This window comes from Sinohyriopsis cumingii, chromosome 10 (genome assembly GCF_028554795.1).
Source record: "Sinohyriopsis cumingii isolate HCF-2022 chromosome 10, ASM2855479v2, whole genome shotgun sequence".
In the NCBI taxonomy this organism is placed as follows: Eukaryota; Metazoa; Mollusca; class Bivalvia; order Unionida; family Unionidae; genus Sinohyriopsis; species Sinohyriopsis cumingii.
The window spans coordinates 99258249-99271968 of NC_142970.1; the positions used below are offsets into that span (position 1 = coordinate 99258249).

A 13720-nucleotide genomic window follows, 5' to 3' on the forward strand; every position below is an offset into this window, starting at 1 on the left:
GAAAAGGAATGTAATACATAGATTGGTTGCATTATGTTTTCAGGTAGAGAGAAGGATGAAGAATGTAATATATAGACTAGTTTTAGTGCCTGAACCCCTACACTGCCTGTTCTTCTCACACACTTATTCTGCAAAGAAAGGATACAAATATTGTATATATCTGAAATTCAGTTGAAATTCAGTTAACGAAATTTCTGGGATATGAGCTTTTTATAGTAGCTAATAATGGGAGTTGAATTGGAATTTTCAGGTGAATAATTCCAAATGATGAAACAGACCCAAGACAGCCAGTGGTATTGCTTGGTAAAGACCACAAGAGTGTTGAACACTCCATGAATTGGATTAGCCTGGATTCAAAACCTGACCTGGTCTTGCACAAGGCATTTTACATGCCTTAGAATGATACCTCCTTAATTTGTAGCTTAGCCTTAAAATATCCACTAGAAAAACCCGAACCCAATCAGCCACCATGAAACTGTGTATATCAGAAAATGGCTGGGCACCTGATCCAGGATAACTAGAATGAGTCAAGAAAAGAGAGTAGCAAAACTCTTTAATATGGGTGAGATTAACTAAAGCCATAATAGGCATTGGTGTGGGATAGGGAATTCCCTACCAAAGCATCAGAGTTCATGGGCAGGAATGACACTTTTCAGAGCACTAGTGTGAGATAGGGAAATCTCGCCCCAGGTTCAGAATTAATGGGCAAGAACTAAGTTTGGCTGAGTCCTGCTCTCAGTTAGTTTAGTTGTCTCTTTCTTTTCTCATCATGATGTAATTTTAGAAGAAATGGATGGATGTAGATTTAGAAAACAAAATACACACATGAATGAGAGAATAAGGAATCATGGCTGTATCTTAGATAAAGAGAGTTTTCAGTTATGTTGTTACATTCTGTAGACAAGCGTGAAAGAGTGGATTTTGAGTTTTATGATAGTCCATGAATAGTCCTTTCACACTACAAAATAGTTTAGTTAATTCACTTCAGTGTACTAATACAAATGTTTTCCCTCTGGTCATGTGACATTAGTAACATTATGACCCAAGAATTTTGATGTGCATGTTGTCACTTGCCATCTGCCATGCAGGTTTGCCACATTCATATCCCACAGTGTGCTAACTTTTTTCTTAAATTTCCTATTTATATGCTTTTTTACCTTTAATTGGAGAAGAGAACTGTTGCAGTGTGGACAGTTTTGTGTGAATATGCACAAAACATCGCAGAACAATAACGGTAATGCAGGATACAGCCCTGAATCTGCTACTGCGATCTGTTACACTGAATCTGTTACTGCAATCTGTTGCACTGAATCTGCTACTGCGATCTGTTACACTAAATCTGCTACTGTGATCTGTTACACTGAATCTGTTACTGCAATCTGTTGCACTGAATCTGTTACTGCAATCTGTTGCACTGAATCTGCTACTGCGATCTGTTACACTAAATCTGCTACTGTGATCTGTTACACTGAATCTGTTACTGCAATCTGTTGCACTGAATCTTTTACTGCGATCTGTTACACTGAATCTGCTACTGCGATCTGTTACACTGAATCTGTTACTGCAATCTGTTACACTGAATCTGCTATTGTGATCTGTTACACTGAATCAGTTACTGCGATCTGTTACACTGAATCTTCTACTGTGATCTGTTACACTGAATCTTCTACTGCGATCTGTTACACAGAATCTGTTACTGCAGTCTGTTACACTGAATCTGCTGCTGTGATCTGTTACACTGAATCAGTTACTGCGATCTGTTACACTGAATCTTCTACTGCAATCTGTTACACTGAATCAGTTACTGCAATCTGTTACACTGAATCTGCTACTGCGATCTGTTACACATATTGCTGGCCTAGTTATCTGAGCATAAAATAACAAGACAATTTGATTGTTCCGATTCAGTAATGGATATATTTCACCTTGTTAGTGAAAAACTCTAATAATTTCACCCACTCAATGGAATGTCTTCATTGTACACTCAATTCAAGCAAATGCATCCTCTTTATTTTCAAATGGAACAGTGAACCTATATTGGACTACTAGAGTGGCTCAGTGGAATCCAGCTCCTCTGCTTTTTATTTAGGTTCCACTCCCTAAAAAGTTTTTGTTCCCACTGTTTTTGAACTGGTATTTTAATCAGATTTCTCGGATCTTTATATAATTTTTTATGAAAGATATACATTTCAGAGTCAAGGTTAGTACCTTTCTGAAAACTAACTTCAGGATATGGGCATACTTTGTGACAAGCAACATATTGTCTCATTTCTTCAACATCAGAATTAAAAAGTCAGGTAGAGTTATCAATAAACTGACTGCTCATTATGTGTGGGCAACTGGTTACTTTGCCAACGTATTGAACATCAACTATGGATATGCTTAAACAGAATTTGAAAAATTGTCATTGGATGATGGGCTCAAATATTTTAAATCCAAAACTTTTTTCCATATATATATTTTTGTGTGTGCATTAATCTCACATTATTTTTAATGACTTGTCCAGCAACTTGGCAGTCATACTTCTATATTTTTTAAGTTACAAAACCATTTATCCATTTTAAACGTTCTTTCAGTGGTATCACTCTTTTTTTCCCCTCTTTTCTAACAAACAAGGATGGCTGGAGCATCCATGTCAAATGGGCACATTTCTAGCGTTTTTAATGGTATTTGACACAAGCAGTCCAAAAACCCTACTTTTTCATTAAGTAATTAGGGTGTTGTATGTGAAGGATTATTTCAGTCATTGTCCAGATCACAGCATTAGCTGCCAGGGTACATAAGACAGACATATAACTTACAAATTAGTGGCAAATGTTCTTTGTAAGGGGCACCGATGAAATATTTTTTATTTTTTATTTATGAACTAGATTCAGGTAGTAAGAATCCTTGGAACTTGGAAAAATGTATAGTGTTACTTGGTATATGAATTGTATAACATATCAATCCAGCACTGGGCTAATGAGTTTATAATTACTGCGGATTTCTGGAACTTGAATACACAGAAATCTTAAGATGTATGAGATTTCTGAAGATCTACATGGGTAGCATTAAGTTCCAGTGGTTATTTGCACATAATTAAACTAGGTCAGACACTTAAGGACTGTGAAATTCATCCAGATTAGATTTCTTGTGATGTTATTCAGATACAAAAATATATTGCTTCTCTGGAGCTTTTGGTTTCTTTAAGTGAGATAAAGCAGTGTTATTATTACATTATATCTTCAGTTAAGAGGAATCTTGGTGGTAACTATGCTATTTGATTTTTTACTGCTTTAAAGAAAGTTTACTGTAGATATTAACCATTTAATTTTGAATTTAAAGTTATTTGAAAGACGCTGGTTTGACAACAATGTATAATAATAATAATAATAATACATTGGAACCTGTCTTGAAAGACCACCACTTCTGCCAACACAAAATGATCTCATGACAGGTGGTCTCTCATGACATTTCATAACACCATATAATCAATAAATCTGTACATGGGGAACCTGGTCTCTCAGTACAGCTGGTCTCTCATAACAGTGGGCTCTCAAGACAGATTTTACTGTAATAATAATGAAACTTTAGGTCTGCATGTTGAGCCCATACTCAAGAAGTTGAGAATGTCACAGAAGGTATAATCCTTATTTCATAATGAATCATCCAGGGTTTAAAGGGATTCATCAGGATGTTTTAGGAAATAAAGCAAATTTAGCCATATTATTTTGTGACTGTGGCCTTGATCCAAAAGCCAGAGCATGGGAGGGGTTGGTTGTGAATAAATTGTCTTAGCTTCATTATGATTCATCCCAGGTATGAAGAAAATCCATCAGAGGATTTAGAAAATACATTATAAGAAAATGGAAAAATTCCAACCAAAATCTTAATGAAAATTTTCTCTGACCTTGATGCTAAAGTGAAAGTATACATGTCACAGAATGAACTGTTTTAGCCTCATAATGGTTTTTTCCCCTTGTAGACAAAGTTATATGGCTAATTGTTTTAGCTTTATAATGCTTTATGCTAATTACAATGAGAATCTTCAGAAAAGTTATTGATCAGTTTCGCCTCCCCATCCAAAAACTTACTTGGAAACTTTACCACAGATACAATACCCATGAATCCTTGCAACCATTGACAGTATCTGTGCATGGTGCAGCATTATAGTTGAATATCATTGGCATATTTTCCTATTGCACTATAACACTTTTAAATTAGAAGTTTTCTTCTTTGATTTCTTAGATGCATTTGTGCAAGCTTATATTTAATTATGTGCATGCATACATGCCTTCTTTCATTTGCATGTGCCCCACCTTTATAGTGAGACCACATTTAAATGTACATTAGTACATTATATTAGTATTCCCTCATTATAGTGTTGTCCGTTGGATCCGTATAGCATACCACCTTATAGTGAGACCATCTTATAATGAAATATATGGCAGTCCCTCATTATAACATTGTCCATGGGAGTCATGGAGCATACCACCTTATAGTGAGACCACCTTGTAATGAAATATATGGCAGTCCCTCATTATAACATTGTCCATGGGAGTCATGGAGCATACCACCTTATAGTGAGACCACCTTATAATGAAATATATAGCACTCCCTCATTATAACATTGTCCATGGGAGTCATGGAGCATACCACCTTATAATGAGACATCTTGTAATGAAATATATAGTACATTACACATTATTATGCTGTCGTTGGGAGCCATACACTATACCACCTAATAGTGAGACCACTGTATAATGAAATACATTTTAGAGAGTTCTCCCCCATGATAATGTTGTCCATGAGACCACCACTTAGTGTGAAAACTTCAGAATGATGCAGATTCAGCCAATGTGGGTATGTGAGAAAGCTTGTCAGTAGCTTCTCGTGGGTCGGTGGTTCTTTATGGGGATTTCCCGGGTTCTTCCTCCACCATTAATACTGGCTGCCATGTATAGCCTATCATGTGCTGAAAAATGGCGTTAAACCCCACAACAACAACATCAGAATGATGTACATGATATATATAATTTAACTACCACTGTGTGAATTGGGGTGCATGATGATACTCGCCTTACATCAGGAGCCATGTTACAATGAAGGGCTTTACAGTGAGGGATTGATTTTCCTCCTCTTATATCCATCCTCAGTGATGAACATCCATTATAGGGAATATGGTTCAAAAGTGTTTGCAGACAAGTTAATTATTGTAAAGTTTGGTTTTGTATCTCCTTGGATTTTGACACAGTTGAGAGTTTGGAGTTGGGGTGTGAATGTGCAAGCTGAGAATTGTTCAGGGCAATGCTGCTTTAGCTGCATATTCTAGTTTTGAGATGTAATCAGAAATGTTATTTCTCTCTCTTTCAGACCGACCATGGCCTGGGATCCATGTCAGACAGTTTGTCTTCCTTAGAGAGTGGGTAAGTCATTATTGAAGATTGACAAGAAAATTGATGTACAACAAATACATTTAACTCATGGGCACAGAAGTGCTTGCTTTACATAACTGTGGCTTATGCACCTGCAAATTTCATCATGGAGTCTTCAGGGGAAAGAATGGCAAAAACTCTATCCCCTTGCAGTTTTTTTACAGCAAACAAATACACTTGGATCTTATCTTTTAAGAAATATTAGCATCCCATAAGACTTGACCTCATGCTGTAAATGACATCACAAATGACCCTAGGCAAATGCACAACAAAATTAATTCTACAGCATTCTACCAGGCTAATAAACATTTCACTTTTGTTTACTATATGTGACTTTGAATCAGCATACATTGTTTTCATTATTAATTAAGTTTACTGGAGTTAAATCTTGAGGTTCTGTCATGGTAGACCAAATTCGGGGCACCTCAAATCATTTTGTTTGCTCCCCAGACCTTGGTTTGACTTTCCATTGAATAGTGATTAATGCTGATGCAGGCCGAGTTACCCAGGCAGATATTAGGATGGCATCTGATATATTTTCGTATAAAAGGTTTGGGCTAAACCTAAACGTGTGGTACCAATACCCCAGTTGTAGTTGTTGCCATTGATTAAATGTGCCCTTGACTTGCCTGCATTAGCAGGTAAACATAAAAGAAATGGTTGGATCTAACTGATGATGACATGTATTGCCTTCTCTGTTTTTCAGTGGTCCAAACACCTTTCCTCTCAGAATTAGGAGAGACTCTCGTAGAAGTATTTTATCAGATAGTGCCAAAGATGAAATAGGTAAGTAGACCAGGCACAGAGTAATTGTAATTAAAACGTGGCATTCATCCACATAAGTTTTATGATCGTGGCACTAGGATTTGCATCCGAAATAAACGGAATTGAGTAGTCACTGATAACACATATACTCTCTTGTAAGTCAGGTCTGACTGCAAACAACATGGACTCTGCTCTGCTGTCAGATAATGTGCCAACAGACCAGGGTCTGTGTTGTTTGTTCTACTAATTGCTCCAAACAAACTGCATAAACCCTGATCTGCTGGTATATTACGCAATGTCAGATCTGGAACTATACATTTTGCAGTGAGGTCGAACTTATAAGAAAGAATAGATGGGATACTCTAGTCGGTAACATGATGCATTTTGTATAGTCAGTCACTATGAAGGACCAAAATGAAACACTTGCAGAAATAAGAAAAATGGGGTTATTGACCCTTGATCTTCAGTATTTTGGCAGGGCATGCATTTCCAATATTGCTTGATGTAAATTTTAGCAGAGGACAGCCATTTTGTACTAAAATTGTGGCTTAATTTTTTTAACAAGCATTCAGTCAAGAGACAGGGAAAATGTGCCCTTAAGAGACAGGTGTCCATAATATGAAGGAAGATTTAGATTTATTTTTTCACTTTCTTTAATGAATGTTATTTTTTATTTTAGGCAAAATGACTTCCACTTGTATACCAAGATTTAATGGTAAAATCCACTCACTTAATAACGTAATTTAAATAACTAAACAGTATTTTGGCCAAAATATAACTCACTTAATAATGTAATTTAAATAACTAAACAGTATTTGGCCAAAATATAACTCACTTAATAACGTAATTTAAATAACTAAACAGTATTTTGGCCAAAATATAACTCACTTAATAACGTTAACTCACTTAATAACGTAATCTAAATAACTAAACAGTATTTTGGCCAAAATATAAACAGGCATATAATAAAATCAGCTATATCTAATAGTCAAGAAATTTTATTGTACGATCATGTTCTTCATATGCAGTGGAAATATAATTATGCATTTGTGACTGTGTTTTCGTTTGTATTAGGTGTCACTTAAATACAGGACACACAAACAAGAATGTTTCACCAGGGATTAATGAAGATGTCCTATATGGACAGATTTTCTATATACAAAGGTTCATTTTAACACCAGTATTGCTGTATAGTATACTTAACAGAAAATTACCCAGAGTCCTTCTAGACAGTGGCACCAAGTATGTTTGGTTTTCCATTGGTGTTGTTCTCATCAACTACATTGTATCTGTATCATTTAGTAACTATTATTGTCAATTTGATTAAGTCTTTTTTTGTTTTTATTTTTCATTTGAAAAGTATAAGAAGTTGAATCACTATAACAAGAACTTTGAAGATAGAAAAATGACAGAATTAGTGACGAGAATTTGCCATTTAGGTTTTGTTTTTTTCCTTTAATAATTTGGTAATTGTTGTTTGGAGAAAATGTATCAATTATGAACTAAGATCATGTCTGGTTGCTGAATGGTCATGTACTGATGACCGTATTTTATCAGTAGAATATTTCAAGATATTAACAGATAATGCTAAAAACAGAAACTGTTCTTTGTGCCTGCTTTGCTAAAGGTTTTATGTTTATTCTTGCAGTATATTTACGCAGGTTGTTTTTCTTTTCCAGATAATAAAGTGCGGTTTGGAACCTTTCCTCGTAATTTTGAATCAGGAGTTCATACTGCCAATGTAGAAGGTGTGTAAACTGTAGACTGTACCATGCTAGTCATAGCAATAGACTGTACCATAATAGTCATAACAATAGACTGTACCATGCTAGTCATAGCAATAGACTGTACCATGCTACTCATAACTGTAGAAAGCACTATGCCAATCGTAGCAATAGATTGTACCATGCTAGTCATAGCAATAGACTGTACCATGCTACTCATAACTGTAGAATGCACTGTGCTAATCATAGCAATAGATTGTACCATGCTAGTCATAGCAATAGACTGTACCATAATAGTCATAACAATAGACTGTACCATGCTAGTCATAGCAATAGACTGTACCATGCTACTCATAACTGTAGAAAGCACTATGCTAATTGTAGCAATAGATTGTACCATGCTAGTCATAGCAATAGACTGTACCATGCTACTCATAACTGTAGAATGCACTATGCTAATTGTAGCAATAGATTGTACCATGCTAGTCATAGCAATAGACTGTACCATAATAGTCATAGTAGTATACTGTACCATGCTACCCATAACAGTGGAATGTATCATGCTGCTTATAGCAATAGACTGTACCATGCTTCTCATATCAATTACTCATAGCAGTAGACTGAACCATGCTACTCCACTATGCTACTCATAGCAATTGACTGTACTTTGCTGCTCATTGCAGTAGATTAACATGCTGCTTATAGCAGTACACTGTACAATGCTGGTCATAGCAATAGATTGTACCATGCTACTCATAGCAACAAAATGTACCATGCTGTTCATAGCAATAGAATGTACCATACTACTCATAGTAGTAGACTGTACCATGCTAACCATAGCAGTATAATGTACCATGTGACTCACAGCTATAGACTGCACCATATTGCTCATAGCAGTAGACTATACCATGTTACCCATAGCAGTAGATTGTACTATTTTACTAATAGCAGTTGACTCTACCATGCTACTCAAAGCAGTAGAATATACCATGATAGTCATAGCAGTAGACTACCATGATACTCATAGCAGTAGACTGTACCATGCTACTCAAAGCAGTAGATTGTACCATGCTACTCAAAGCAGTAGACTGTACCATGCTATTCAAAGCAGTAGACTGTACCATGCTACTCATGACAAGTAATATTTCAGATTATACAGATACTGCAAGTCTGTAAATAAGAGTTCATGAGTTAGTGAAAATATATACCTGCATTAATAAAAACTTTGACATTTTTTGCAAATCAGACACAGGGGGAAGTGGAAGGGGTGCATAATTTCACAGATTCAGGGTATATCCCAGGTTCAGGAGAGCACTTGCTATATATATATAGCATGTGCTCTCCTGAACCTGGGATATACCCTGAAGCAGTATTTTAGATAATCATGAGATCAAATTTTTCTTGTCTTACCACTATTTATGATGCCAGTTGAGACATTGCTGAAATTCCACTTTAAAGATTTTGTTCAAAGCTTTTTTTCTTCAAGTCAGTTACATTGGAGGATAAATCAATACAATCTTGGTTCTGTGGGACACGTACATCAACACAAAACCACAGGTGATTATCTTGGTTATGTGGGACACTTGTGCATTGACACAAAAAAAACTGGTGAAACATTTGGTTCTGTGGGACACTTGTAAATCATCACAAAAATGTGAAACTCATGGTTATATGGGACACTTACTTGTACCTTAGCACAAAAAACTCGTGAAACACTTGGTTCTGTGGGACATTTGTAAATACAGAAACTCAGTTTAACTCTTTATACATCTACACAAAAACATGAGGTGAAAATTGGTTATATGTGACTCTTTTACATAGACACAAAAACTCTGGTGAAACACTTGGTTCTGCGGAACACTTGTAAATCATCACAAAATGGTGAAACTCATGGTTATATGGGAAACTTGTACCGTGACACAAAAACTTTGGTGAAACACTTGGTTCTTTGCGACACTGTTACATCAACACAAAAATAGTTGAACAATTGGTTCTGTGTGACACTTTGAAATGAACGCAAATACACAAATGAAACTCATGGTTCTGTGGGACACTTGTATATTATCACAAAAAAACCCAGTGATAGTCATAGTTTTGTGGACACTTCTACATGAATGCAAAACAAGTGAACGACTTGGTTTTGTGGGACACTTCTACTTGAATGCAAAACAAGTGAACCACTTGGTTCTGTGGGACACTTCTACATGAATGCAAAACAAGTGAACCACTTGGTTCTGTGGAACACTTCTACATGAATGCCAAAAAAGTGAACCACTTGGTTCTGTGGGACACTTCTACATGAATGCCAAAAAAGTGAACCACTTGGTTCTGTGGGACACTTCTACATGAATGCCAAAAAAGTGAACCACTTGGTTCTGTGGGACACTTGTTCATCAACACAAAAAAACAGGTGAAATTCTTGTTTCTATGGGACACTTATGCATCAAAATGAAAATACTGTTGAAACTCTAGGTTCTTTGGGACACTTGTACATTAACACAAAAACATGGGTGAAATACTTGGTTCTGTGGAACACTTATATGAGAATTTAATTCATAATTTGAGCTTTTATGGGGTGAGGAATGCATATCCAGCTTACAGATTTCCTGAATCATACGTTAGCTATGTGTCGTTCATTTTAAAATGAAAGCATGTTGGCAGCCATGTTTCCTGTGTTATATAAGAAAATGTAAAAGACTTAAACAGACCTTGACCTGGTGTTACACCCAGGAAATATTTCACAAGTCTCGTTTTTTTGTAAGATTAGATCAGTATTACATTTTGTTAATAAATCACCTTAATTTTTGTGTAGGTCACAGAACATTTCCTCGAGCAAATGTCATGAACAGACGTCATGACACAGGAAGCAACACACTGCGGTCAATAATGTCACGTGGTAGTGAGGGAACGCTTAGTACAAGTAGCAGTAGTAGTGGTCTTCCTCCAGACCCTGAGGATTCCCCTGAAGGGCGACTCATGATGTACAAACGGAACAGTGACCATGAAAGTCCAGTTTTCAGTATTTCAGATCTAGCTTTCTCAAAATGTAAGATTTCCTTTTATTTTTATTGTTAATAATCACCAAGTTTTGCAGAAGTATTTAGAATTTTCATAGGTTAAGCAGAAAACTTGGCACACCTTCCTTTCTTGCTGCATATCATTGTTAGATGTACACAAATAGAGACTGAAGTATTTTGCGTTGAACTGTTTGAAGAAACTGCAAGAGAATATATCATATGAGCAAATCTTGGACTTGTAAAAGAGAATGCAAGAGATCTTAATCATGGTTTAAGGATTTTAAATGTTATTCTACACACATTTTATAGAATTTTGTATTTTATCTTGTAGCTAATTTTACATTATTTTCAAATGATTTAACTGCTTACATTTTTGTACAGTTAATTTTTACATTATTGGAATCTTATCTTTTGTTCGCACTATATAACCACTTTGGAGTTGATTCGCCATCAAATATTATATGCATGCATGCATGTATACATACATACATACATACACACACGCACCATGCACACACAAAATATCCCACCCACCCATACATACATACATGCATGCATGCATACATACATACATACATACATACATACATACATACATGCACACACTCACAGTTTCCCACCCACCCACCCATTCATCCATCCATCTATCTATACATACATACATACATGGGTTCGAGTCCAAGGCTCGGCTAGCATGGGTACGTGGGAAAGCCTGCCAGTAGCTTCTCGTGGGTCGGTGGTTCTTCCCTGGGTTTTCCAGGGTTCTTCCTCCACCAGTTATACTGGCCGCCATGTATAGCCTATCTTGTGCTGAAAAATGACATTAAACCCTAGAACAACAACAAGAACACGCATTCATACATACATGCATGCACACACACACACAAACACACACACAAACACACACAAACATGTGACAACATTTTACACAAAGTCACCTGGTGTGAGGAACTGATAAATGTCTATGGTACAGATTCCATGGTTGTTTATGATAAATGTCTATGGTACTGATTCCATGGTTGTCATGGTTATCTTACAAACTTTTCATAAGTCTAGGTGATAAGCTTTCACACATGTTTACACATCTAGTGACTATATAGAATTTTTTAACAATTGGGAAATATAATGACCATGACAGTTAGAATGGCTATCTCATGTAATGTTTAGGTATCAAACAGTCATTTGAGCTAGTTATGCCTGGCAAATACAGTGAATCCCTGTGTGATATGTCAGAGCTCAAAAACCAGACAGCCTGATGACCTGGACCCATCTAAATCTAAGTTGGGTGAGATGCCCACTGAGAATAGTTGTCAAATTTGCCAAGAAAATTTTAAGTGTGCCAGTGGAATGCAGCATTTTCTTCTTGATGTTCATGAAAGACACTGATAAATTATAGGGATTAAGCACCCAGCTGGGGCTCCATTTGTAGGTTCTGCATCCTTATGAAGATCATCTGCTGAATTGCTAACCATTAACTTTGTTTAAAATGCAAAACTCGTCACAATTGAATGGGCAAAAGTCCTTCATTTTCTTTCCAGTTTGAATATTATTGTATCTTAAGATAGTTGCATTTTCAGCTATTATGGTAGATATGATTTGTTATTTATTCAGCAAATCAGAGCAATAGTATTTTTTTATGGGGGTGTTGCAGGGCTGCTTAGAGTTCAGAATTATTTTTTTAAAAATCATACAGTCTCTTCCCAAAAATTAATATGATCAGTTTCTAAAAAAAAAGGACATCCTTCAAATGTTTTTGAACATCAAGAACTGGATGGAAATATTTCCTTAAGTTCAAATAGAAAGCATTGTTTGAAAACACTGTTTACAATAGGACCTGGAGAAAACATTGTTTTAAATGATGTTTGTGTGTGTATGTGTGTGCGATTTGGATTTTTAACATAGCTTTAACAATTTTTCAGTCATATTGCTATGATGTATGCAGTATGGCAGTTTATAGTGATGTCTAGTATTGAGGCATGATGCCCCAGACATGTAGAATCATGTCCCACCCAGTTACATTATCCTGACACCAGACCGACCAGTCCGAACACTAGCTTCTCAATGCTGAGCACCTTGTGAGGCAGCTGTTAGTACCATTTTTATAAGTCTTTGGTTTGACTCAGCTGAGATTCAAACCTGTGACCTCCCGCATCTGAGGCGGATGCTCTAACCACTTAGACCACTAGAGCTTTAAATGAAATTAAATTAAATCAGAATCATAGTAGGCAAGAACACAAACAGTGTTTCTCATTAAGTACTCTACACACACACACACACACACACAATTAAAGTATTTTTATATTTTGTTGTTTTAACTGAAAGTATATCAGTTTCAGCATTGTGTCAGAATAAGAGTAAATAAATGTGGCCTTTTCCTGCAACATCAGGGCAAGATTTGTTTAAAGCCACTTGCCTGCATCTTAAAACAAGTCCTTTGAGCACTGTATGTACAATTGTACTAATGAATGAACTAATGAATAATGTAAAAGGAGCTGTGTTGTAATGAAGGGCCTTTAAGTGAGACCGTATAATCAAGTACATGATTCATCTAAATCTGTTGTTGAACATACACACAAAAATGGGACCCATGACCATACCCACTCTGTTTAAGGGACTGTGTTACATTGAATTGGCTTATAGTGAGGGACCCTTGAACATACCTGTTGATGATAGATTGTCTCCCTTGCTAGCTGCCTCAGTTCACTTTCCAAAATTAGAACTGTGATCCTATTACCTTTACCTTGTTCTGTATAAGGTGTACTTCCCATGTTTCTAATAAGTTACTCGAGTGCATTAAAGG

At 36.1% G+C, this 13720-nt stretch overlaps 1 protein-coding gene across 2 annotated transcripts in view; it reads left to right on the forward strand.

Moving 5' to 3' along the window:
• The window catches only part of LOC149790714 (mitogen-activated protein kinase kinase kinase 3-like), a 178920-nt gene that overhangs the window by 135760 nt on the left and 29440 nt on the right, over positions 1-13720 (forward strand). For both annotated transcript variants that reach the window (XM_089972763.1, XM_089972764.1), the window contains exons 8-11: positions 5353-5405; positions 6121-6200; positions 7859-7927; positions 10716-10949. In XM_089972763.1, coding sequence (XP_089828889.1) covers positions 5353-5405; positions 6121-6200; positions 7859-7927; positions 10716-10949 — 436 coding nt within the window. The remainder of the gene's footprint in view (positions 1-5352; positions 5406-6120; positions 6201-7858; positions 7928-10715; positions 10950-13720) is intronic.